This window comes from Gadus morhua, chromosome 22 (assembly GCF_902167405.1).
Source record: "Gadus morhua chromosome 22, gadMor3.0, whole genome shotgun sequence".
In the NCBI taxonomy this organism is placed as follows: domain Eukaryota; kingdom Metazoa; phylum Chordata; class Actinopteri; order Gadiformes; family Gadidae; genus Gadus; species Gadus morhua.
The window spans coordinates 14,653,838-14,679,209 of NC_044069.1; the positions used below are offsets into that span (position 1 = coordinate 14,653,838).

The 25,372-nt window shown below is 46.3% G+C and overlaps 1 protein-coding gene across 17 annotated transcripts in view; it reads right to left on the minus strand.

The window, feature by feature from the left end:
* Positions 1-25,372, minus strand: part of adgrb2 (adhesion G protein-coupled receptor B2) — a 194,900-nt gene that overhangs the window by 130,740 nt on the left and 38,788 nt on the right. For all 17 annotated transcript variants that reach the window (XR_003974575.1, XR_003974577.1, XR_003974576.1 and 14 more), the window contains exon 2: positions 9,957-10,863. Coding sequence is in view for 14 of the 17 variants with exons in the window: in XM_030347505.1 (XP_030203365.1) it covers positions 9,957-10,848 (892 nt within the window). In the remaining 3 variants the exon portion in view is untranslated. The remainder of the gene's footprint in view (positions 1-9,956; positions 10,864-25,372) is intronic.

A 25,372-nucleotide genomic window follows, 5' to 3' on the forward strand; every position in this document is an offset into this window, starting at 1 on the left:
AGAGAGAGAGAGAGAGAGAGAGAGAGAGAGAGAGAGAGAGAGTTAAAAGAGCGAGCGGGCAAGCTAGAGAGAGAGAGAGATTAAAATAATAAATAATAACGTGTGGTAGTGAGAGAAAGAAAGACGGACAGAGTTAACAGAGCGAGAGAGCGAGCAAGCTAGAGCGAGAGAGAGAGCCCTGTCACTAGCCAGTGTTGTCTTGTAAGTGTGACCTAGCAGCAAGGGCAGGACTGTCTGTCAATCGCTAATTAGAATAATGCATCCAATTGTCTGACCTTTTGTTGCCTGAAGAATCATTACAACTGGAAGGGCCCGGCTGTCACTTGTCATTCAGCCTCTTCTCCGTACTCACATACACACACAAACACACAGACAGACGCACACAAAATATGCCACTATGATGCTTGGAGGCTGGCTAAATAAACCTATACTCCTATAAAAAGCGAATTGAGTTTGTGTGTGTGTATGCATTTGTGTGTGTGTGTGTGTAATGTGTGCGTGCGTGCGTGCGGTGTGTGCGCGCTTGTGTTTTCTTTTTTGTGTTTCAATTTTATCTTTCAAGTGTATCATGTCTCATCAAACTGTATTTTATGGCAGTTACATATCTGTTACGACACACACAAACACAGACGGACACAAACACACATACACAGACAAACAGAGTGACCAACAGTATCTGATATGTTGCATGCTTGCGCGGGTGTCCAGTACATTATTATTTATTTCATACCATGTCATCACCCTGACAATTACCAACCCAACTCCACCAGCCCCCACCCCCCGCTAGCCCTCCCCATACATACACAAAACAAGAATAATGCATAAACATCAGCCGTTGACACATACATGACACACAAACACAACAGAGTATGGGCGAACACCATTGAAGTGGATGTTTGTGTGGGTGTTTGCTTCAAGCACATTTGGAGTAAGAGGAGTGTGAGAACCTTGATCAGCCCCCGAATCAATAAGCAAAAATAAACAACAAACACTGAATAACTGAATAAAACAAAACACAGCTCTAGATGGCTTGAGGGCGGAGTGTTAGAAACTTGTTTTCATGTAAATGAACGGCTATGTTTTTGTTTTAGACCATCCATGTCTATTTATTTTGTGTGATGTGTGTGTGTGTGTGTGCGTGCGTGCGTGCGTTTGTGCGTGAGTGCGTGCGCGCGAGCGTGTGTGTGCGTGGTAGGTGTGTGTGTGTGCAAGCGCTTGCAAACAAGTGGACGGAATAAGGCAGTGGGTCGGCCTGTGTGCGTACGTATACGTGTAAAGAATTAGACAGCCGACAGTGTGTGTTCATGCGTCTGTGTGCTCGCCTACATAAACGTGTGCGTGTACGTTGACGCAAGAGTGAGCTTATGTACATAGGTGGTTCTACCTATCTGAGTACACCCTCTATTAGGATAAATGGCTCTGTCCATCATGTGGCGCTGTGCCTGGCAAACAGATTCCCTGCTCTTGTCAGGCCAGATGAACACAAATGAGTTCCCCAGGGGGGGAGGCGTCAGGCCCCCATAGTGAGCCACTGACACTTATCATGAAGGACACCTCCAGGGCAGGTGAGGCGGGGCGCGGTGACAAGCCAACCAGCCAAGTTAGGGAAGCGCTGCACCATTTATACAGCACTGTTTAGGACACGCGCCGTGGTTCACCGTCTCATCCAAACACGGGTAGACATGGGTGCGTGCCGGTGTGTGTGTGTGTGTGCGCTCATATGAGCATGCAATGTACATGCAGACCGAGACGTTCATAGGCGGACGCACACACATACAAACACACAAACACACAGCACGTAAACACAAGTGAGTTGATTTGCCCGTCTCCGAATTTAACATGTAAATTGGTGTGTGCTTTCATGTGCATGTGTGGATGTGCATGTGCATGTGTGCTTCCTATCTAAACCCAACGCAGGTACAAACGCAGAAATTAATGCATGCGGCGGACGTAGACACAGCCATGCGAACGCACACACATGCTCATGTAGACACACACAAAATCTACCTCTGTCCGGTAACAATTTTCGCAACAATCCTTAAACCGTTCTCGAATACCCCTCGGACAGAATGCAAATTATGATATTTTCTTGATAGTGTGCTGTGAGACACATTTACATAATGCTACTATATCTGTCATAATTTTAGTTGCTCGCTATGAATAATCTTCCTCCATCTGTCTTTTGTGTGTGTGTGTGTGTGTGTGTGTGTGTGTGTGTGTGTGTGTGTGTGTGTGTGTGTGTGTGTGTGTGTGTGTGTGTGTGTGTGTGCCTGCGTGTGTGTGTGACGAAACAATCAACCCAGTCTTGAAATGGATGTTACCTGAGCACAGCACATGTACACAATAGCCAAGCGACCAATAAAAAAGAGCGTGTCATCACGATACCCGTATTCAGTATAGATTTGCTGGCAAAGTGACAGCAACCATCCCCCTTAACTGCATGCGCACACACCTACACACACAAACACACACAATCGCTGTACCATACCGCCACCCTAATTATACTGCTTCCGTAAATAACAATCATGGATTGGCATGTCACATCATTGGTCAGGCAGGCACACCCACACACACACACCCTCACACACCTTCACGCATTGCTGCATGCAAACAGCCATAGGTAGTCATGTGTAGGGGTCAGGCGGTGCGAGTGTTCATAGTTAGCAACTACTGGGAGCTCAGGTGGCCAGTTGTTTCCCACATGGCATAGCCTTGCACGCTGATTGGATTAAATCGAGTTATATAATGACACAGACACACACATATGCACACATACACAGACAGACGCGCACATGCTGACATCTGTTCGGAGAGGGAAAAACTATTATGTGTTTTCAACCTTGTAGAAAGTCAAGAGAGGCTGCTGTAGGATAAAGGATGCGACACACAAACATCGGAAATGAATTATAATTATTTGGCCGAAAAGCTTGAAAGAAACGTAATATATTTTCAGCCAAGGGCGTATGATTCACTGCTGCCGGAAAGAGAAAGTCTGCCGCTCGGCACGAGTCGATTCATCGCTGACCACGCGGCTAACTGTTGTCTCGCGTTGTCTCGCAATTTACGCCTACCCGGCCGGCTTTACCGGGAAATCCTGCCTGTCAAAGCCGTCACAAAGAAAACGTCAATGAAAAGCTTGTGACGTAACTAGGATACAAACGCGCTCCTGCCCTCACACACATGCATGCGCTCTCTCAAGCCTACACACACAAGCCGACACATGATCATACACTCAAGCTAACACCCACATTTGCTCACACCCAGACAATGCAGACACTGTATACGTGGCGGACGTCAGGCATGAAAAGCCATCATTCTCCATGGAGACCCCATCGCAGGGCACTGGCCACAGGTGCAGCATGAAGCACCTGACTAGTTTCTGCAGTTAATCGATCACAGGAACCCACTGGAGCCAGAGATGGAAGGCAGTGAGCCAGAGTGAGAGAGAGGGCCAAAGAGAGAGAGGGAGAGAGGAAGAGCAAGAGAGAGAGAGAGAGAGACAGAGCAAGAGAGAGAGAGAGAGAGAGAGGGAGAGAGGTTAGAGAGAGTGTGCCTGTGTATGTTCATGTGTGTGCATGTGTTTTAATTGTCTTGCGCATGGGTATGCATGTTTGCTCGAGTGTGTGATGGCGTAATACATCTCTATAAGCTGTAGTCATTGCTATTAAATTGTTTATGTGAGCACTCAGGGATTATATGATCCATAAGACATATAGGCTGCTCTCCGTATCTACCATCCTCCTTCTATCCACACCCAGCAAACATTCTCTCCCTCTCCCTGCCTCGCTCCCTTCCTCCCCCTCCCCCTGATGGTAAGGCAAAAGCGGTGTCTCTGGAGGTTAGCTAATTTGGCCCACTGGTGCCTTAACCATGTCTTTCTTACTCCACTTCATCCTCCCCCCGCTCCTGTTCTCACTGACTCCATTTTACTCAGAAAGAAAAACACCCGCCAGAAGCATCAATCTACCCTGACCTATGACCCCTGGCGTCTCTCTCTCTCTCTCTCTCTCTCTCTCTCTCTCTCTCTCTCTCTCTCTCTCTCTCTCTCTCTCTCTCTCTCTCTCTCTCTCTCTCTCTCTCTCTCTCTCTCTCTCTCTCTCTCTCTCTCTCTCTCTCTCTCTCTCTCTCTCTCTCTCTCCCAACCATCCAACAAGATTTAATCCTTGCAGACTGTCATGTTGAAATCCCTTGGGGTCTAGGAAGGGGAGCAAGGGAATCAATACAACGAAAACTAAGCAATGCTCTCCCTATTATGTCTAAACGTGTGTGTGTGTGTGTGTGTGTGTGTGTGTGTGTGTGTGTGTGTGTGTGTGTGTGTGTGTGTGGGAAGGTGAGAGTTACTTCACGAATATATAGGGATCCCTGACAGATTATCATTTTCCTTGCAGGAATTACAATACCATGTAGGTGTCTATTGCAGAGCAGGGACACTATATACAATATGTGATTTTGAATGGAGCGGAACACTTCAGCGTTATGTGACAAAATGGATAGGTTTAGGTTGCCTCTGGCGTCCATATAGAAACCAAGACAATCAATATGTGTATGTTGATGCAACAGGTATAACCATAAGTACACTGGGGGTTGTGTGTGTGTGTGTGTGGGGGGGGGGGGTTAAAGTAGAGTATAAAGAGCCTCAGTGCTGAGCACAGCCACGAAGAGAGGCAAGGCTTGTGAACCAGAATACTAATCCAGTTGTCACACTGTGCTCACACACACTCCGACACCCACACACACAAACACACACCCACACACACACATGCATGCGAGTGTGTGTGTGTGGGTGCTTGTGTATGCGTGTGTGTGTGTCACAAAAGTGCCATTTTTCGTTGCCTCTTTTGGCGGGTTAGACAAGGGAAATCACTGGGTATTGTAACATAGCAAAGCATGTAATTACTGCACGGCATCCACAGTGGCACGCCGCACTCCTCCTGTGACTGTGTTTTTGAGTGGGCTTGGTATTTACTGTTTTCATCGGGGGCCTGCCCACCACAGTGCCGCCCTGCCTCTCGACACCCTTATCTATAAAGTTGGTCACACATGTTCCCAACCAAGCCAACCCAGCGCAAGCACCCACGCACACACACATACGTGTCATCATGCAGACAGAGGGAAGGAAACGCACAGGCAATCATACATGCCCTCTGTTCGCAGGTCTCTCATTATTAGAGTGTTGATGTTAGTGTGTGTTTGTGTGCGTGTGTGTGTCTGTCTGTGTCTGTATAAGCGAGAGGGGGAAGAGATTGCTGGAGAAGTGTATGGAGGACTGTTAGATCTGAAGAGGAGAGTGTGAGATGAAGGAAAGAGGGGGGAGGGGGAAAGAGAGAGAGAGAAAGATGTCTCACTGCCAAAGTATTGTCCCAAGGGCTCTAGCAAAATCCTATTCTCCCTCTCTAGATCTCTCTCCCTCCCTCTCTCCCTGCTTTCCTCTTCCTCCCCCTAACCATCACTTATTTCAGTCCTTCATACCCTCTATCCCTGACTAATGATTATTCCCAGTGAGCCTTGCGGAGGTGACCGTCTGTGTATGTGTGTATGTGTATGTGTGTATGTATGGGTATGTGTGTGTGTCTGTGTGTTTGTGTGCGTGTGTGTGTGTGTGTGTGTGTATGAACGTGTATGTGCATGTGTCTGTGTGTGTCATCAGGCTGTGGAGGACTGGAACTCTGCCTAGAACATAGAGCTGAAAATTAGCTGAGGATCCCTAGCTTTCCTGATACACAATTTAAGTTTCAATATACATCAATGTATTTGTACATTATTTTGAATAATAATTTCAACCTGGGTCACAGAAAAGGCAATTTCAGATCTCTAAGATCTTTACAAAGATAAAAAAATAGATATATATATTTTTGATTAAAATATATAAAAACAAATCATGTTTCACTCTTTAATAAATGGATGTAGATATTATCTCAATTGCTTGCGGTTCTTAAAGATAAAGTATCATCATTCCTATATAGCAGGGGGTTGAAGCTCGCCACGGGAAACCACTGTGGAGCACACGTCACGCCTATAGGCCCACAAATAGCAGGCACAAAGTTCTCCGTTTTGAGAAACGATTCATAATGTCAAAATGACAAAGTAGATTAAAGAGAGGGCCTAAACGACCACAGCCACGTGATGGAAGAGCCACCGGGAGAAGCAGAGGACAGTGGAGAATTTGTTGATGCGTGATTGAGAGCTTTGCTGTGGAGACACGTGGCCTTCATATGAGAGAGAGAGAGAGAGAGAGAGAGAGAGAGAGAGAGAGAGAGAGAGAGAGAGAGAGAGAGAGAGAGAGAGAGAGAGAGAGAGAGAGAGAGAGAGAGAGAGAGAGAGAGAGAGAGAGAGAGAGAGAGAGAGAGAGAGAGAGAGAGACTCACGCTCATGCTAATGATGGCGTCTGTCACACCCTGGCTCGTACCTACCGATACGAGCAGCGCAATTTGTTTCTTTGATTAACCGCAGCTTTTTGCCCCAGAGGGCCGAGGGCTGGATAGCTACCGAGCTACAAAGTCGACTCGAGAGCCGTTTGAATGCAACATTCGCTGTAGTTAGCCAGCTAGCTAGCTAGCTTGTGTCCAAAGAAAAACCCGATAACGAAGACCGATAGTGGTAAGAAGGGGTAGGTTGGGAAATGGTGATATCCACAGCGGGTCGGCGGTGCTGTTTTTGGATCCAGAACACAGCTCCGAGCCCCCTCTGCCCCCACCTCAGGCTCTCCATCACCTGGGGGAAGGAGGGCGATAGGGGGACCGCCATCCATCACGGTGACATATTCACCGTGGCAACTCAGTGCTTGTCTCACATCAGCAGCAGAGCCCCTTTCTCCTTTTGCGAAGGGTCCAAACACATTTGTGTGTACATTCAGACACACGCAAGTATGTAGCACACACACACACACTGTTTTGTGCGTACATGTGTGCGTTTTTGTGTGAAATGCAAGCGTTAACACCGGAAGGCATTCTGGGTAACTTGAGACGGAGTCACTTTCTCATTCCACGACTGTTTGTCGTAAGCCGTTGTTAATTGCAGGGGGACACGCGCACCATCCGACTGTTAAAACATGGTTAGGAAATGTACTGCATTTCTAATTAAATGTTTTCCCATACCTCTCTGAACAGTGTGTAGCCTGTCAATCAAAGTGTGCCGATACCAGCTCTCGGGTGAAAGCCTAATTAATGTTGAACAAAACACTTTGTGAGCCAAGATTAGATACTCAATAATTAAAATAGTTTTAATAAACAGTTGACAATTTATTTAAACTGCCATCGAGTCCATGACAACCTGCCTGCTTTGGTTTTTCATTAATGCCCTCGGTTGCCTATGGATTTATAGATACCAAGCGTATACCTGCAGGTTTGTGTTTCTGCATGCATGCAAAAACCAAGAAAAAATAGAGGAAACAGAACGGAGAGAATGGGTATGGGTTATTGTTTTTTTTTACTGTCGATCGTCGGTGACTTAGGGATGGGGTTATATGTTACTATCTCATCGTGAATGTGACACCTCTAACGAGCGCTACTTTCTCAGCCGCTTGCGATATACAGCCCTGCTGGCTCAGCTCACCCAGAACCATGTCAAATAGAATACTAAAATAATATATCTGAACAGCTGCATTACCACCCACTGCCAGGGACAATGACCACTCTATGGATGCCCGATCATTGTTTTTTGAAAATATGTTAACGCTCGCTGTCTCTCTGTGTCGCTCTTTCGGACCCATTCTATATTTCTCCTCCCATCTCTCTCTTAAGCTCTCTCTATGGATCTACAATAGCCTTCTCTCTCGCGCTACGACTCCCCTTCCCTTTAGAATTTGTGTTAAACCTTTATTCAACCAGGTTACTAAGAACTAAGTATTATTTACAATGTGCCTGTCTCTCTGACGAGAGGACTCTCCCTCTCCCTCTCTCTCCCTCCATCTCTCTCCCTCCCCCCCCCCTCCCTCCCTCCCTCCTCCCCGCCCTCTCCCCCTCCCCACAGACTGTCTGTGTAAATTTGTGGAGCACATGGCGCAGTCCTCCTGGTGCAAACAGTGTGAACCGAGTGCTCCTGGGTCGATAGTGCACTGATCTGTTTGCCTCCGTTATTCATAGATGGTGTTGCATTACACTGCTAGGGTCACCGAGCCATGCGTGTGTGTTTGTGTCCGGTGTACATGTGTGTTTTTGTGTGTGCGAGTGGGTCTGGTGTGCAATGAGGTGGTAGATTGGCAGCTTGTTTAAATGTGACGGTGTTTTGCTCTAGGAAGGTTAAAAAGAGCAGAAGCAGGGGCAGTCATAAAGATGGACACGGGCTTATACACACACGCAGGCGTTTCGCACACACACACACACACACACATACACACACACACCTCATAAGGTCTTGTATATAGCACTGCTCATCCGAGCACTGCCCTTTCCTGTGGTGAGGGGATTTAACCCAATCTACTGTTCTCCACTCAAAGGCCCCAGACACAAAGCTTTGAGGGGCCTCAAGAGCTTTAAGGAATGCACACTTTCAAAAAATCCACGCACAAGGGAGGACGTCTATGAAACGTACACATATAGCTGCATATGCCAAAACCAAGTGAGGGTCAGTGCTCTTGTTACAGATTGGAAGGCGTTTATCTATGTCTCAGGTCCTCACAAGGATAGGAACACACACACCCAAACCCACACACTGCCGAAATCTGTGTTCAAAGTTCATAGTGTTCATAGCCGCCCTGTAATCATTATCATGAACAATTATTGAAGATCACAGGGAGTTAACATTTGTCTATTGTCTTATCTTTCTTTGTTCTGACAACGTAGAAAGACAAAAATGTTCAAAATGATTAGCTCACCACTCGTGAAAACTTGAAATTAAAATGTGCCGACATTTACCAACTTCATTGTTCACTAGATCGTTTTATTTTGGTCACAAATCTACTTTATACATTTGTGTCACAACGACCCAACCGTCTGATGAAATCATTAACGCAGCACGATATCCAATGTAACAAGAAAACAGCATGTCACTGGTCAAAATACAACAAATAAATACACAATCCACTTTGTGGATACTTTGCAGCTTCCATGAAAGCGCTGTCATTTGATTGGGTCTAGGCTGCATTAACCCCATTGACCCAAAGCCCAAGACGGTTGGCAGATTTGGATTTTGGCTGATATTGTGATGAGCGGTATGACACTCACTCACTAGGTGGTCTGGATCACATCCTGATCCGATTTCATAGTTAGCAATATGGATAGAGATCTAGGCCCACTACGGCAGGCTATGTAATTAAAAACACACCACAGGTCAGCTTTCAACACACATAGCCTGATAAACACACTCCCCCCACCCGATAAGAACACACACATACAGCATGACGCGCGCGCGCGTGCACACACACACACACACACACACACACACACACACAGACTTGTATACAGCAGAAGTTGAGCCACACCTCTCTCTCCCACAGAGGGATACCACTAAAATATACATCTGAAGGCTGGAATTTAGAAAGACATTTGCAAATCTTTTGATGCATGTTTTCATGAGCACCCTTTGAACTGCAGTTTCTAGTTTCTAATTAAAAGGGCCAACATCATGTCGGAGACAAAATTCAGAGAAACTGTGTAATTCTCCAGCCTGCACAACAAAGCAAAAACTTTGCAGACTTTGTGCTCCAACAAAATGGAATTACAAATTAGTTCTGCGGAGTGGCAACCAGGAGAAAGAGAATACAAAGAATTTCCAACAGCTGTCGATCATTAATAAGACATACATTTTCGGTGTCATGGTTGCCTCATTTCTCTTGCTGGATGATTTATTTGGTACCTTAAAGCAATCAGCAATAACAAGGTGCAGTGGAAATGCGTATTGTCACAGAAACGGTGTATAATTACTTACACTGTGACAGAAATAGAAAGTTCTAGCGGAACAAAAGAAAAGCAGCGATCCGACCACGACGCCGAACGAACCGAGAACGAGAGGAGCCTTACCTTGTCTGACGTCCCGGGGCGCTATGGCGATGGCGTCGTTGGAGTGCAGCTCGGTGACGCAGCAGTCCTCGGGCGCCAGCGAGCCGTTGCCGCCAGCCGCGTGCGGCGTCGCCGGCGGCAACGGGACCGCCGGTGGCGCAATGTTGTGGTTGGGACAGATGCAGCCCGTCTGCGTCATGCCGCAGCCGTCCCCGCCGTCGCCGTCGCCGTGGCGACCGCCGCGCAGGCACTCCTCGAACCAGCGGCACAGCACGCCGCAGGTGAACTGGCTGGAGTTCTCGTTGTTGATGAGCAGCACCTCCACCAGCCGCAGCTCCAGCGTCTCCTTGGAGAGGGGCGGCGCGTCGGGCGAGGGCCGCCGCGTCAGACACAGCTGCACAAAGTTCTTGTCGAACTGCAGGAAGGCGTGGGGCTCGTCTGCGGCCGGCCGCCCCCCACAGAGGTCCACCACCTCCTGGTCCTTAGGGGGGTCCGAGTGCAGCCGCAGCGGGCAGCTCTGGTTGGCCAGGTGGTGGTCCAGGGACAGCAGCATGGGGGAGTGTGTCTGGCAGATGGAGGGGTGGCGGGTGAAGCGCAGGTACAGGGAGTACTTGGTGGGGTCGGGGTTCTCCAGGGACCAGGAGCAGCCGGGCAGCCTGGAGGGGAAGAGCTCCCGCAGGGAGAAGGAGCCGTAGAGCACGCCCGCCACCAGGCTGGAGCATGGCGAGGAGATGGCGGCGGGGGAGAGGGGCCCCTCTGCCCCGGCGCTGGGGGAGCCGGCGGCCGCCCCGGAGGTGGCCGCGGCCAGGGCAGAGAGGCGGACGAGGGCTAGGGCGGAGGCGGCAGCCAGGGCCCCGGCCACGGCCAGGAAGGAGGACAGCACAGACAGACACACCCCACCAGCAGTGTTCATCCTATGACATTCAGCCTGCAGGAAGGGAGAGAGGGAGAGAGAGAGGGAGAGAGAGAGAGAGAGAGAGAGAGAGAGAGAGAGAGAGAGGGGAGAAAGTTGAGTGACAGGCATCATTAGACACATTAAACATCAGGGAATACCATCCACTTCAAAGGCAATACACAAAAACAGTAATTCCAAGAAGGATACAAAAACAAAAAAAAATAAAAGTATTCCCAGTGGAATAACGAAGGTGGGCTATTTAAGATGAGAAGATAAAAGAATGCTGGCAACAGAAACAGCTTCCTGCGGTTTGATTGCTGTTTTGCTTCGGAGCATATGACCTTGTTTATTGTGACCCTCCGTCTGCTGAAGGTCAATCACCAGAGCACAAACTAACATGCACAAATGTAAACATATGTTCATACAGAAAACACATCCCTGCAAGGCTCGATTAAAAGAGCAGATGACACGGTTGTAGAGGGATCCGTCTTTTGGACTGTTTTGCACACAGACAAACACACACACACAGCGAAAACACACAAACTTGTCCTTCACGCCTACCAAACTCAATTTGGCCCGTTAACACAATTGCAACAACCCACCCTCAAGACCAAGCACACGCGATATCGATGCATAATATTACAAACATACACACAAACATACACACATATACCAGCTACCACTCAGCATCTCCCTACGGGCTATGACAAACCATTACCATCATGGGCACAGCAAGGGTCTGCCAACAGACTGAATATGCTCACACACACACACTCAAAAGTGCAGACCCACCAACACACAAACACACATGCACGTGCTGACCTACACACACACACATGCATACTTACACACACACAAACAAACACACAAAAGACAGCTTTTGATTAGACATTGTTCCAACAATCCCCTGTATTATAACCTTTTGATTAAAAGAAAGAAATGGATGTTATTTTTCATGTATTGCTGAGCTTTCCAAAAACCCACACACATGCCTCAAGCACACGCACGTAACACACACACACGACCCTCAGACACACAAGGATCTGCCTCTCTGAAAGATCAGAGTGCCACGCAATGCACGCTATTACCTCCAGGGTACCCACATTAATCAGAGTGGCGGGGACAGCGGCCTCTATGAAACTATGCAGTTGTGTATTTTTTGGAGATAGCCGCAGGTTCATGGACCAGGATCACTTGGCTCGTAATGTTCTGGATCCGGAGGTGGAATGATTCAGGAGGAGAAGAAAAAGGAAATGGTATTCTCCAACCTACTGCGGGTTTTTCCATTACAAGTGAACATGGAGCAGGCATGGTCCAACACGCACAGGTTCCCACAGGCAAGCACACACACACTATTCACTCTTACACACACTCGCAGACACACACACACACACCCTCGCTCTTACACACACACACAGACACACACACACACACACACACAATCCCGCTCGGTCTTACACACACACACACACACACACACACACACACTCGGTCTTACACACACTCACACTTGCTCTTAGACACTCACACACACACACTCACACTTGCTCTTAGACACTCACACACACACACACTCAAACTTGCTCTTACACACTCACACTTGTGCACACACCACACGCAGGCGCACACACGCACACGTAGACTCACATTTCATAAATATACACACACATTCTATGTTTTTCTCGCACACACACAGTGATCCCAGCAGCATTGCCCACCCAGGGCTTGTCCTGCTCACTATGAGATGCAGAGCCTTTACTGAGAGCCGCAGCAGCAGCAGTGCACCGAACCACCCGCCCCTCACGTCAACGCCCAAGCCAAGGACACCTCACACGGTATAGGTGGGCTTAGACATTCAGATTAAGGCAGATGGTAACTCTGCACAACAAATCAATGGGGCTGTATCTAGAAGGTTAATTTAAAATGTAAGATGCATTTTCTTTGGCTTAAGGGCATGTGTTATATCTGATAGTCTATTTACAAAAATACTACTCAGAGAATCTCCATAAGCATCGAAGAATGCTTGGTGCATAGAAGAACCATCTAGATTGAATTCCTCTCATCTCTAAATGTTATGCAGGCAAAATGAAACACTCCCATCTGGTTTATTGGATATGATAAAAACAAATACTACATATTCGTCATTTTGTATGCTATATTTATTCGATTTGAGGTAGCACCAATTGATAAATAGATGGTTTGTCGCGATGCTAACAGATGTTATGAATCACGACGCCTTTCACTGCCAAATATTTACTGATATGTTTTGTCTGAGCACATTTTAATCAGCAGCGTCGGCCGCGTCTAGCCGGACGGCGTTGTTTCCTAGGGAGTTGTACATACTGACGTACCCATGTCTATTCCAAAAGCCAATCCTCAGGGTGTTAGGTAGGGGCTGTTGTAAGGCAGGGGCAATGGCATTGGTGTGCACAGCGAAAGAACACAACCGCTATGTCTCTCAGTTTTCCGATGATTGGGACTTCACCTTAGAATGCACGAATGTGGAGGTGTCCAGTGCCCGGTGTGCTTCAAGAGATGTAAGTTAATGGAGGCATATGTTCAGAATCTGACCCCATGGTACTTAGTGGTGCGTCTTATGTAAATCGTTAATGGCCCTCTGCGATGTGCAGAAGGAAGGACTGGCGGCGAGACGATAATAGAAGTCGACGACGAAGATGTGGTGAGGAAGATGATGATGATAATGTTTAATTAATGGCATACATTGTAAAAAACAAAAAAATGCTCACAAAGGCTTCAACAGCCTCTAAGGCTTGAAGGGAAAGTGCCCGATATGCCACGATAGGCCGATCAGAATAAGAACACAATAACCACGATAGGGAAGATGACTAGGAGAGAGCTCACAGAATTCTGTACATTTCAGAAAATGTATTGATTGCAGTGTCAAAATACATATGACCAGTGGTTCACCGACCAGTTTGATTTGTGTGTCCACACACTAAAAGGGTTGCCGCTTTTCATCATCATACATGCACGGCCTTACCCGCACTGTAGGCAACGGCAGCCACGGCGAAGCTATAACACAACACACGCTACAACGGCGCACACAAAAAACAGGCTCAGACATTGCCAAACACGGGGACTATGTGACTTCCATCGCTCGCCAGGCGATGTTTACTTACAGTGAACAGCGGCGAGTAAAAGTGAGACGTAACCATGGCAACAGCGGTCCCCCTGAGCTGTGCTGAACTTTTTTTATAGATATATCCTTCCCCTCCTCTTCCTGCTCTCTCTTCTGATAGTTTGTATGTCGTTGATGTTCAACGACGTACACAGCACAGCTCGACGATGAGTTTCGACTGGGATGCTGGAATGCGCCCAAGAATGTTTATATTTTGTGTTTTACATTGAATGTGTGATGACACGGGGGTCCTCTTGGCTCTCTCTCTCTCCATCTCTCTCTCTCTCCCTCTCCCTCTCCCTCTCTCTCTCTCTCTCTCGACAATTTTGACAAATGTGCAGAGCAGTGGCGGGTTCAGCTAAGCTAATGTAGCATATTGCGGAATACGCTCAAGGACATCACTCTGAATGGCCAAATAAATGGGGGGGGAGGGGATTGCGCCTGTGAGTGTGCAATGCGCAGCGTAGAATCAACTCCACCGCCGCCCTCAACCCTGCCATGGGTGACACAACAATTATTCCACTCCGTTCCCACTGAGAATCCAAACTTGTCAAGTGAACCCTAGCCGCATCGTCCATTGGAACCAACACATCTTTCTTGTGACTGATATATGAATGCACATTTTTACTTTTTGTCGCCTAACTTAAATATTACAATGATTTTTTCTCTGACCTACTATTGTAATCACTATATGCAAATCAAGCATAAGAGGTATCCACGCATAGGCAAAAGGGATGGAGAATATTAAACGGATGAGGAGAAGTCAAAAGCATTAAGCAAATTGTTTTTGGGACAATGGACAATGAATATGCATAAGCCCGCGGCCGTCAGCCGGGTAGGCCCTAAAGTGCTGTCTTCATGAGCCTGTTCGCTGCCACTTCATTTTGAGGCAGCCACAGCTTTAATGTGGGCAGCCATACATATTTATTAGCTGCCCTGCCTCCTCTTCCTGCCTTCTAACTTGACAACGCCATCATCATGAAGGATAGCAAGAAGTATGTATCTCCCTCGCTGCGCGTCGTCTTCTTGCCCTGACATGTGCGCACTCTCAAATGTGCGCACACACACACACACACACACTAACACACTCATGCTCACACACGCCACAGCCACGCACACGTTCATACATATTACACACATGCAAACGTTCACACAAGGCAAAAAAAGACATTCACATATGCTATCAAACACATGCACTCATTAGCACATATGCATAAACACACACACACACACAACACAAACGCACACACATTCAAACTATTTCTAAAAGTTGGCCCGATAGGATCAATAATTGAAAGTACTCGGCATGTGTTTCTGAACTATTGATCATCACGTCTTCAATATCTCCCTGGCTTGCACAGCATGTTTCAGCAGTCAACTCCTCTCATCTCCGAGCCTCTCTTCCTCCCTTACAAACGTAATCAAGACCAAATCCGTCCATCCAACGTGTCCAACACTTCTCTCTTCGCCACCTCAACTTTCCTGTTTGGATCTGAGACATAAACCACTAATGTTGATTGATCGCTGATTGAGCGTAATACCGGGTTTGGGAACCAGGCGGCTGATTGGCCTTTTGATCAAGAAGTTGGAGCCAGGGGCTTCAAGTTAGCTCCGCTCAGCGTGTCTCTCTGCCATCAGATAACAGCTCAGCTCAAATCAGAGGCCTGCTGGGCTGGCCCCATGCTGGGGGGGCAGGGAGCGGCACGCACACACACACAGTCTAACTCGAGAACACACACACACGCACACACACACACACACACACACACACACACACACACACACACTAACTTTCTCAGTCATACACAGACATGCGCACAAACACACATACACGCACAAAATATGTGTGGGTTTGTGTGTCAAAAGACACGTAACAAGCAGAGATGGATTGAGAACAAAGGGCCTGAATGACCAACATCCCCAATAAAATGAACAGCATGCTGTTATAAGGCCCAGCGTGTCAGATGTACCATGATCAAATTGCAACCTTTGAAGGGAAACTTGAGAGAGGGAGAGACATGAGAGTGTTTGGATGCATGAGAGAGCTGATGGAGTGAAGGACTGGACAGAGGAGGGTAAAGAACACAGATACAATTAATTGTATGCAGATTCACAGTGAATCAGTTGTTGGAAACTGATCACTGCTAGAGCACAGCAGGGTAGTGGTGGGTGTGTGTGTACACGCATTCGTGCGTGGGCGTGTGCATGTGACACACAGACAGACACACACACACTCATTCACCCTCCGTACTTTATAGATAGCTTTAGAAGTCCTGTCATAATGAAATCTTCCTCAACCAATGTACTCCAGATCCACCCACACACACACACACACACACACACACACACACACACACACACACCACTGTAGCTCTTTTACACTTGCGGTGATGCAGACAAAGAGAGAAAAAAGGAGGGACAAAGAGCCCAGCCATCATGTGGCTGATAATGCGGTATATTCGTCATGTCAAAACATTCATCATCCAGAAGAGCCAGTGCAGCATGACATCCCATCAAAATGACCCACTCCATTATCAAAGCATGGGAGCATTGGATGTTAGTTGTTGGTAAGATTGTTTTGATGGACATTGTTTAGTCAATAATCGTGAAATGATTGGTCATTATGTGGGGAGACATTGTTGAGTTTGGAAGTGCCAATTAATACTACGTTAAGCAATGTCTCATGCAAACATTGCTTAACGTAGTATTAATTTACCTAAGTTACAATATAATTACGTTGTTTTAGGATATTACAGTACTACAACTCTCGAGCCCTCTCAATATGCGGAGTATCGCCCACCACATCCCATCATGCATTTTGATGTACAAGCCTTATATTGCAGTCGGTCAACCAGGGACTTTCAAACCCCTTATTTGTTTAATAGATTAATATTATGCATTCAATAAAATTGTATGAAGGCCTTTCCCCCCCCCAAATAAGAATTCCAAGAAATATATATGTATTTATTCTAGAGCTGTCAGTTAAACGCGTTATTAACGACGTTAACGCAAACCAATTTTAACAGCGTTAATTTTTTTAACATGCGATTAACGCAAATTATTATTTTTTAAAAAATAACGTTTTTTGTTTTTTTTTGGGCTCAAAACAAAGCAGTAGCCTGACTTCTATTTTCAAGGCATATCTTTGTATGTTCATCGTTTTATTTCATTATAGGCTTTTTTTTTGTACCGTCCTGGTTTGATCAGTATATGCCAATGTTGTTATCAATAAAAAAACATTTGCACAAGGCAAGCGGATGCACTTCTCCATGTTGATAGGAGCATTAAAATGAGAAAAATTAATGGGACACAGAATTCAAGGGATATTTAGCATAGACATTTTTTTTAAGATTAATCGCGAGTTAACTATGGCATTAATGCGATTATTCGTGATTAAATATTTGAATCGCTTGACAGCCCTAATTTATTCATATAGTTTAATTCTTGAAACCGAATGCATTCGTGTGTAGTGGATTTATGATTTTGGAGTCAAATGAGATTTTTTCTATTTAATCAGCTTAAATAATTACAACAATAATGACTTCATATACGCATTTTCCCGATTTAAATAATCAGCCTATTTTTTGCCAGTTATTCTGGCAAAAAATCGCTTTTTCAATACATGTTCTTCTCCATATGTTCTTTTAGGATATATATTTACAGTTGCCATGTTTTGTGAATGTTAAAGACATTTCAACATTTCATGGTATCTCATTATTCAAACAAAATGACCACTGGCAGCTGAACTAAGACAATGCAGGACGGTTAACAATTGGTTTGCATCCATTAAACTCGAAATTTCAATGAGAAGGAAACATATGGTGGTTGAGGAAAGCATGTGACGAGCCAAATATGATTCTACAAAAAAAGTCAAAGTCAAGTCAAAATAAATTATGATTAATTCCATCAAAACGCATTACGGCCCAACAGATATTCAACTAACGAAAAATAACTGAAGCTGTTTTGACGCAGACTTTGTATGACGGTATTGTGGCTCACAGGAGCTCCAATATGTCCTTAAAACCCTTCACACCTTTATACCCTGTCGTCACGCCAAGACGAGAGCTGAAATGTCACCATCTGTTGACAGAGCCGAATTAAGTGGAAAATATGAGGTGACGTGACCAGACCAAGAAAAATGTAGAATTGTGTGTGTGTGTGTGTTAGAGTGCGAGATGAGTGGGTATGTGCTTGTGTGCTTATGAATGTGCGTGTGTGCTTGTGAATGTGTGTGTGCGTGAGTGTGGGGTGAGTGTGTATGTGCTTGCATGTGTGTGTGCTTGTCGAATGCGTGTGTGTGTGCTTGTATGTGTTTGCACATGAGTGCAGGTGTGTGTGCGCCCACACGTGCATTGTTAGAGAATTATGCTCTTGAACGTGCTATTGTCAAGGAATATATATTATGTGACAGGATAAGTAATATCTTTATACAATCCATTTTTAGAAGTTCACCACGTAGAATATACTTCACACACAGGCAACAAAAGGTTGTCTAGTCATGAGAAATGTCTGATTTCAGAGGTACACAAGTGTGTATTTTACTTTGATCCTCTTTCTGCATGCGTATAGGTGTGCATGCACATATTCACACGTCAGTTTGTCTGTGGATGTGCATGCATGAATTTGATACAGATCCAGTAGGGAATTCCCTTGTTCCTTCCCTGAAATACCTCTCTCTCATTCTCTCTCCTCTCTTATTGGATCCCTCCCACCAGCACTGCATGGTATATACAGCAGATTCTCCCTGTTCTTCTCTCATGTTAAAAGGTTTGCACCTCTCTCTCTCTCTCTCTCTCTCTCTCTCTCTCTCTCTCTCTCTCTCTCTCTCTCTCTCTCTCTCTCTCTCTCTCTCTCTCTCTCTCTCTCTCTCTCTCTCTCTCTCTCTCTCTCTCTCTCTCTCTCTCTCTCTCTCTCTCTCTGTATATAAAGCTCAGGATTCATGGCCCAGAAGGAAATGGGATGAGGATGCTGACGAAGCAGGTATATGCAGTACAGTCCTGGATGATAGATGGATATGTGTGTGTGGGCCCATGTTTCATTGTGTGTGTGTGTGTGTGTGTGTGTGTGTGTGTGTGTGTACGTGCCTGACTGACTGACTGACTGACTGACTTTTGTGTGGGCCTAGGTGTGAGCATGCATGCGTCTGTCTGTGTGGGCCGGTGTCTTCATGTTCCTCAAGCTATAACAGTCAACAACCATCCTGACTTCAGAGCTATGTGTGCTCTTGGTAGAGTCACACACACACACACACACACACACACACACACACACACACACACCCCGCCACCCCCCCCAGTGGAAGGTCACCAGCTGGGGTCTTGTAGGTGGATGTGTTCGACACAGAGTCAGCCAGTGTGCAGGTATATACAGCTCCCCCCCCTCCCTTCCCCGGTGGGTTTCTCTGCTTCCCACTATGAGCATCTGTCATGCCCCCCACCCCCCAGCCCCCTACACTGACCCCCCGTGAACCCTTGCTCAGTGTGACACGTGTCTAAGCTCACGCTGGTGGTCCTTAAGGGTCAAAGGTTGAATGTCACAGTGAAGGACCTGTCATCTGGGCCAAATGGGCCCTGGAGAGAGACTGTGGGTGTTGGTGTGTGTGTGTGTGTGTGTGTGTGTGTGTGTGTGTGTGTGTGTGTGTGTGTGTGTGTGTGTGTGTGTGTGTGTGTGTGTGTGTGTGTGTGTGTGTGTGTGTGTGCATGTGGAGGGGATGGAGGGATGGGTCACCATGAATACAAAGCAGATATGACCTTTGAAAGAGCAACCGTCTGTGTGTAAGCCGGGTATGTGTACGGGAATGTGTCCCCGTGTGTGACCTTGTGTGGGCACTTTTGTGTTTGCGCGTGTGTGTGTGTTTCCATGCATTGGTATGCAATCTGTTGATACCTTGAAAGTTCTATAAAATGAGACCACCATGGCCTTTACGGCCTTACCCACCCTCTTGTGGAACTAAAATGAATGATTCAAATGAAATAAATAGTAATAACCAATTATATTGTATCCTACCAAGGTGGTTTGCATCTCAATCATTAATTATATATAGCATGGCTGCAAGGTTAGCGCCTATAGCAGCTGTCATGTCATCTCCCTTCTGCTGTCCTTTTATTTAAATGCATCATTATTATTATTCCACAGTACTCTCATGTGTATTCCTCTCTGCCTAGGCATGCATCACAAAGATCCTGCTCGATATAAGGCCTTCCATTTATTTCCTCCAGTCCATCCACGTGCATTTTACCACAATGGACATCTGGGATATTTTAGGTCCTCCCCTCCCTTCCTACACTCCTCTCGCTCTTTCTGCCTCTCTCCCCTTGTCTCTTGTCCTGTTCTGCCCCATCACAAGGAAGTGAGAACCATCAGGTCACAGAGAGAGAGAGACAGAGAGACAGAAAGAGAGGGAGAAACAGAGACCCAGAGACCGAATGAACAATGAGACAGAGACCAAGAGCGAGAGGGAGAGAGAACGGAAGGAAGCCGGAGAGAGGGAGATGGAGAAGGAGAGACAGAAACAGAGTTGCCAAGACAAACAGAGCCAGAGACCAAGAGGGAGAGGGAGGGAGAGATAGAAGGAAAAGAAGACAGAGAGGGAGAAGGAGAGGGAGAAGGAGAGGGAGAGAGAAACAGAGATGCGGAAAACCGACTGAGACAGAGGCCAAGAGAGAGGGAAAGAGGGATGAACCGAAGGAAAGGAGGGGGGCGGGATCAAAGCAGCAAGGAGAAACACTGGAAGAGAGGAAAGCCAATGGGAGGAGACAGAAATGGGGGCTGGATAGCGCAGGAGGGAGGTATGTATAGGAGGATACAAGACCCAGGGGCGACCAGAGGCAGAGTGAAAGGTAAGCCGAAGCCCAGGGGGCCTCCCTGGGAACCGGTGAAGGGGGAGAACATAACTATGATGAAGATCAAGGAAAATGACACTTGGATAAGACAGGAGGAGGGGGGTGGGGAGGGGGGGATGACAAGGCTGGGTGGGGTTGGGGGGGTCATTTACGCTAGGACTGGGGAATAATGAACATCATACACACAGACACATACATTTATGCAAAACCAAACACACGTGCATGCAAACACACATATACAATCAGACACACACACACACACAAGAATGCATTCATATAAACACAACTCATATCATCTTCATCCGCTTATCCGGGGTCGGGTCGCGGGGGGAGCAGCTCAAGCAGACCCAACTACAACACAACTACAACACAACTACAAACACATATTCACACACACACACACACACACACACACACACACACACACACACACACACACACACACACACACACACACACACACACACACACACACACACACACACACACACACACGCACGCACACACACACACACACACACAGCCTGGTGCTACCAGACTCTCGTACTTCATTTCATTTGCACAGAGTCTGGACCTACTCAATTTACAAACTTTAACTCACTTGAAGGCGGGTGTCTGTTGAAGTTTAAAACTTGGATTTTATTGGATCTGCCAAGTCAAGTGCCACTCTGGATCTGCCATAACCGATCGCTAACGTTTGGCCGGGAATCACGTTGCACGGAGGCTGTAAACAAACCAATCAACGTGCGTGAAGATGTCCGTCAACGAGAGCCGACTTTAACGTCATTGTTCTCAGCCACTCCATCTGTTCGCTGATTGGACACAGAAAATTTGGACGGAGAAAACCCACTAACATTCCACAGACCCAGACGTAGTACTGAAGGGAAGTTTAAATTGAGCGGAAGTAATTAGGCGGGCGGAGCCAGGCTAACACACACACACACACACACACATTCCTGCAACACACAAGTATAAGATGTACACGCACACACATTTGTAAAGATACACACTCTCAAACAATGGAATGCATACCAAGGTAGCCAATTACAAGAAACGATTTTGCAGGACTCGTGTGAGCTTCCACCAGCTCCTCTAGACTGCTATCTTCATGGTAAGTGTGCTGAAAGATTGCTTGTTGAGTGTAATTGGGTAAATGCACCTCTGTGTGTGTCAGAGCGAGAGATAGCAAGAGCAACAGAAAGAGAGTGACTGAGAGAGACACTGAAAGCAAACATAGACAGACGGAGAGACAGAGAGAGAGAAAGAGAGTGTACATGCATGTCGATCTTCCATCCTACAGCATGGCAGTAAGTATACCAACAGGGGTAAAGTCTAGCTTAGCTCAAGTTATTATGTCCATGCTTTGGTATCATTACAGCATCAGAACTTTCAGCGAAGAAAGCTTCAAACTTGACAGTGTGTGTTTGTGTGTTCCTGTATACAGTGTGTGCGTGTGTGTGAACTTGCATGTGCGCATGCGTCGGTGACGCGTACTTGAGAGACAGAGAGGACGTGCGAGACGGAGAGACGACAGAGACATAGAGTGAGAGAGGAGAGAAAGCGAGAGACGGAGAGCGACCGTGACAGTCATAACAGGAAGTTCTTCTCTTGATTAGGGCCCCCCATGTGGGGGAACCTTGCCTGCGCTACACAGGAGGGAAGCTCCACAGAGAACTCACACACAGATGAAGGGAGGAACAAGGCAAACAGCAGGGCAAGATTGACAGAGAGACAATGGGAGCTGAAAGGGAGAGAGAGAGAGACAGAGTGGCAAATAGAAGAGAGAGAGACAGAAGGGTGAGGAGGAAAAAATGAAGTTGAATCCAGCATTATAGCAGATCATAATGATGCATATGAATAATGAGTAGTAGAAAAGGCAGTGATACAAAATAATGGGATATAATGAACCAGAGAGAGACCGCACAAGGGAGAGAGAGAGGGATAGAGACAGAAAACGAGTGGAGGAGTCAAAGGCAGTGTTTGGAGGCAGATGAGAGAAAGACATCAAGTAGGGGTGTTTGTTTTTAAAAGGAAGACCCAGACACAGGAAATTGCTCTGCCAAAACCGCTTGCTTATGTTATCATCAGGGTTCAATCAGGCAAAGCCTATTGAAATGCAAATGTTAATGATAGTCGGGTTGAACACATACCTACGTGATGCACAACACACAAACACACACACACACACACACGCACACACACGCACACACACGCACACACACGCACACACACTTGGATGATCAGTCAAACTGAAATCCATGTGACGATGGAGCCGCTTGTCTCAGTAGAATAACGGATCAAAACATGCCATATTTAAAATATTCAAAAGATATGTCGGATATTTTCATTTTCTTCCAGTCAAAGGCGGTTGAAAACACTTATTTATGTAATTTTAGCTTGTAAATAAATAAATAAACTCAAAGACCGCTTCCCATCATTTCGCTCTACCACGTCTCCGCTGACAGCAGTGTTGTCCTTCGTTCAGCCTGAGAACGTGTTCCTTCCTACCGTTCTGATGACATCAATGCATCTCCTATATGTACCGCCGCCCAGTCTTGCTGTTGAAGCTTTCCCCCTTAAAGATAAGACGCATCAATCCTGGAGGACACATGGGTCCACTGTGAGCACGAGCGTGTTGGCGTGCGGGCGTGTGTCCCTGTCTATGTACTGTACCTGTAGAGAAGCTATACAGTGGTGGAAAGGCCTGTATTAGTGTAACATCCTTATTTATCAAACTATAGCCAAACCTATAGACCAATCTGTCGAGAAGGCAACGGTTCGTGTCCTCTTCTTCCCCCCCGTTTCTCCCGTACGGGTTTGAAGGACACCATGGCTGGATGTTCCCTCCCAACGTCACAACAACCTTGCAAGCGTCCTGAAGGCCAAGTTATACATTAAACACGTGTATAAATCCCCATGGAGCCGAACACTGACAGCAAGGAGCACTACTATGTTAAAAATGTCCTTTTTATACCAAAGATGTTTCATATACTTGTGTTTATGAAATGTGACAAAACAATAAGACAGAATAATAATCATGGTTGTATAGAAATGAATGTTCACTTATGGCTCTGTTGTTAATAACTTGACTGGGATGAATCTGATTGTTGTAACCAACATCTCCATTTTCTGTTCACGGCCAAACAATAAAAACGTAAAGAGTGGAAACAAGTCCTACGACACAGGATGTATACATTTTGCCCAACGTCTCACTTTAATGGCCACAGGCTTAGCATTTGTTTCCCCTGCAGAGGGTTAAGGCTGTGCTGTATTTCAGTTTAAGTAGGTGAAACAGTATTCAAACTGGTTTGAGCCAGTCGCATGGCAACAGTGGCAGCCACCAGTCTAGCCTTCCACATTAATCGGTTTTGTGATAGCGATAAAAAAAAACAATCCACAAAAGTCAAGTTAAAGGATAACTAAGCCCCAGTTTTAGCTGGAGAACTGCCAAAAAAATGCGATCTGAGGCATAAGAAGTCTTAAGGTTTTAGGAAAGAAAAAAAATACATTGGCTTTCATAGAAGGCAAAACCGGGGGCATCAAACATTGTCAAAGCCTACCTCACACTATCAAAAGTAAAACTTTAGCGCTATGAAAAAGCATTCTCAGCCAGAAATAGCAGATGTGTTCCACAAGCTAATGCTTTTCAACTTAAAAAAAAGAGCTCTGTGGTTTACTTACCCTTTAAGCTGAAAACAAATATATGTTTTCACATTGGTTACTTTAATTAGACACACAAACATTTTCACAAAGGAGGGAGTTTGAGCAGAAAAATGAAATAAGAATAATGATGCTATTTAAGTATTCTCTCAAGCCTCAGTTTGGTTTTATCATCATATTATCATGAACAGAATAAGGGGCCGATGGGATTACTTGAATATAGACCAAGGCTTATTCGATCTGCAGGATAGGAGATTGAAGCAATAAAACACACTTATAAGAAGAAGCCATTTGTCTACTGAAGGGGGGGGTGACCTGACCAACACACACAGAGATAAAGGAGGGATGGATGAGAGAGGGAGCGTGGACAGACAGAGAGATTGACAGAGAGAGACAGGGACCGACTGACAGCGCAAGAGAGGAATGGGCAGAATAAAGTATTTATGTGGTGCCGTAAATACAGAGAAAATAAAGCGCATTATCACAAGGGAGGTATAGGGGGCTGGGGGTCGCAGCGAGGAAGAAAACACAGGGGAAAACAGTGTATAAGAAGGGAGATAAAGCCGGCGAAAAGCAGAGATAGAATAGGCTGAAAAATAGAAGGTCTTGGAGGTGGCAAGCAGTGGGGAAGACACGTGCTTCGGAAAGCAACAGGGATGCAAATGGAGGGAGCGAGAGAGCGAGAGAGAGAGCGAGAGGTATTGGCGCAAGGAGAGTTAGTGGAACAAGAAGAGGGTAGAGGGGGGGGATTGAGGGAAACATATAGAAGGGGGGGGGGGCAATCTCTCCCTAACTCTTAGTCTCTGTCTCTATCTATATCTCTCACTCTCTCTGAGTCTCTCGCTCCCACCTTAAGGCAATGCCTTTATCTCGGGCTACAGGCTGGCATGCTAAGCAAGAG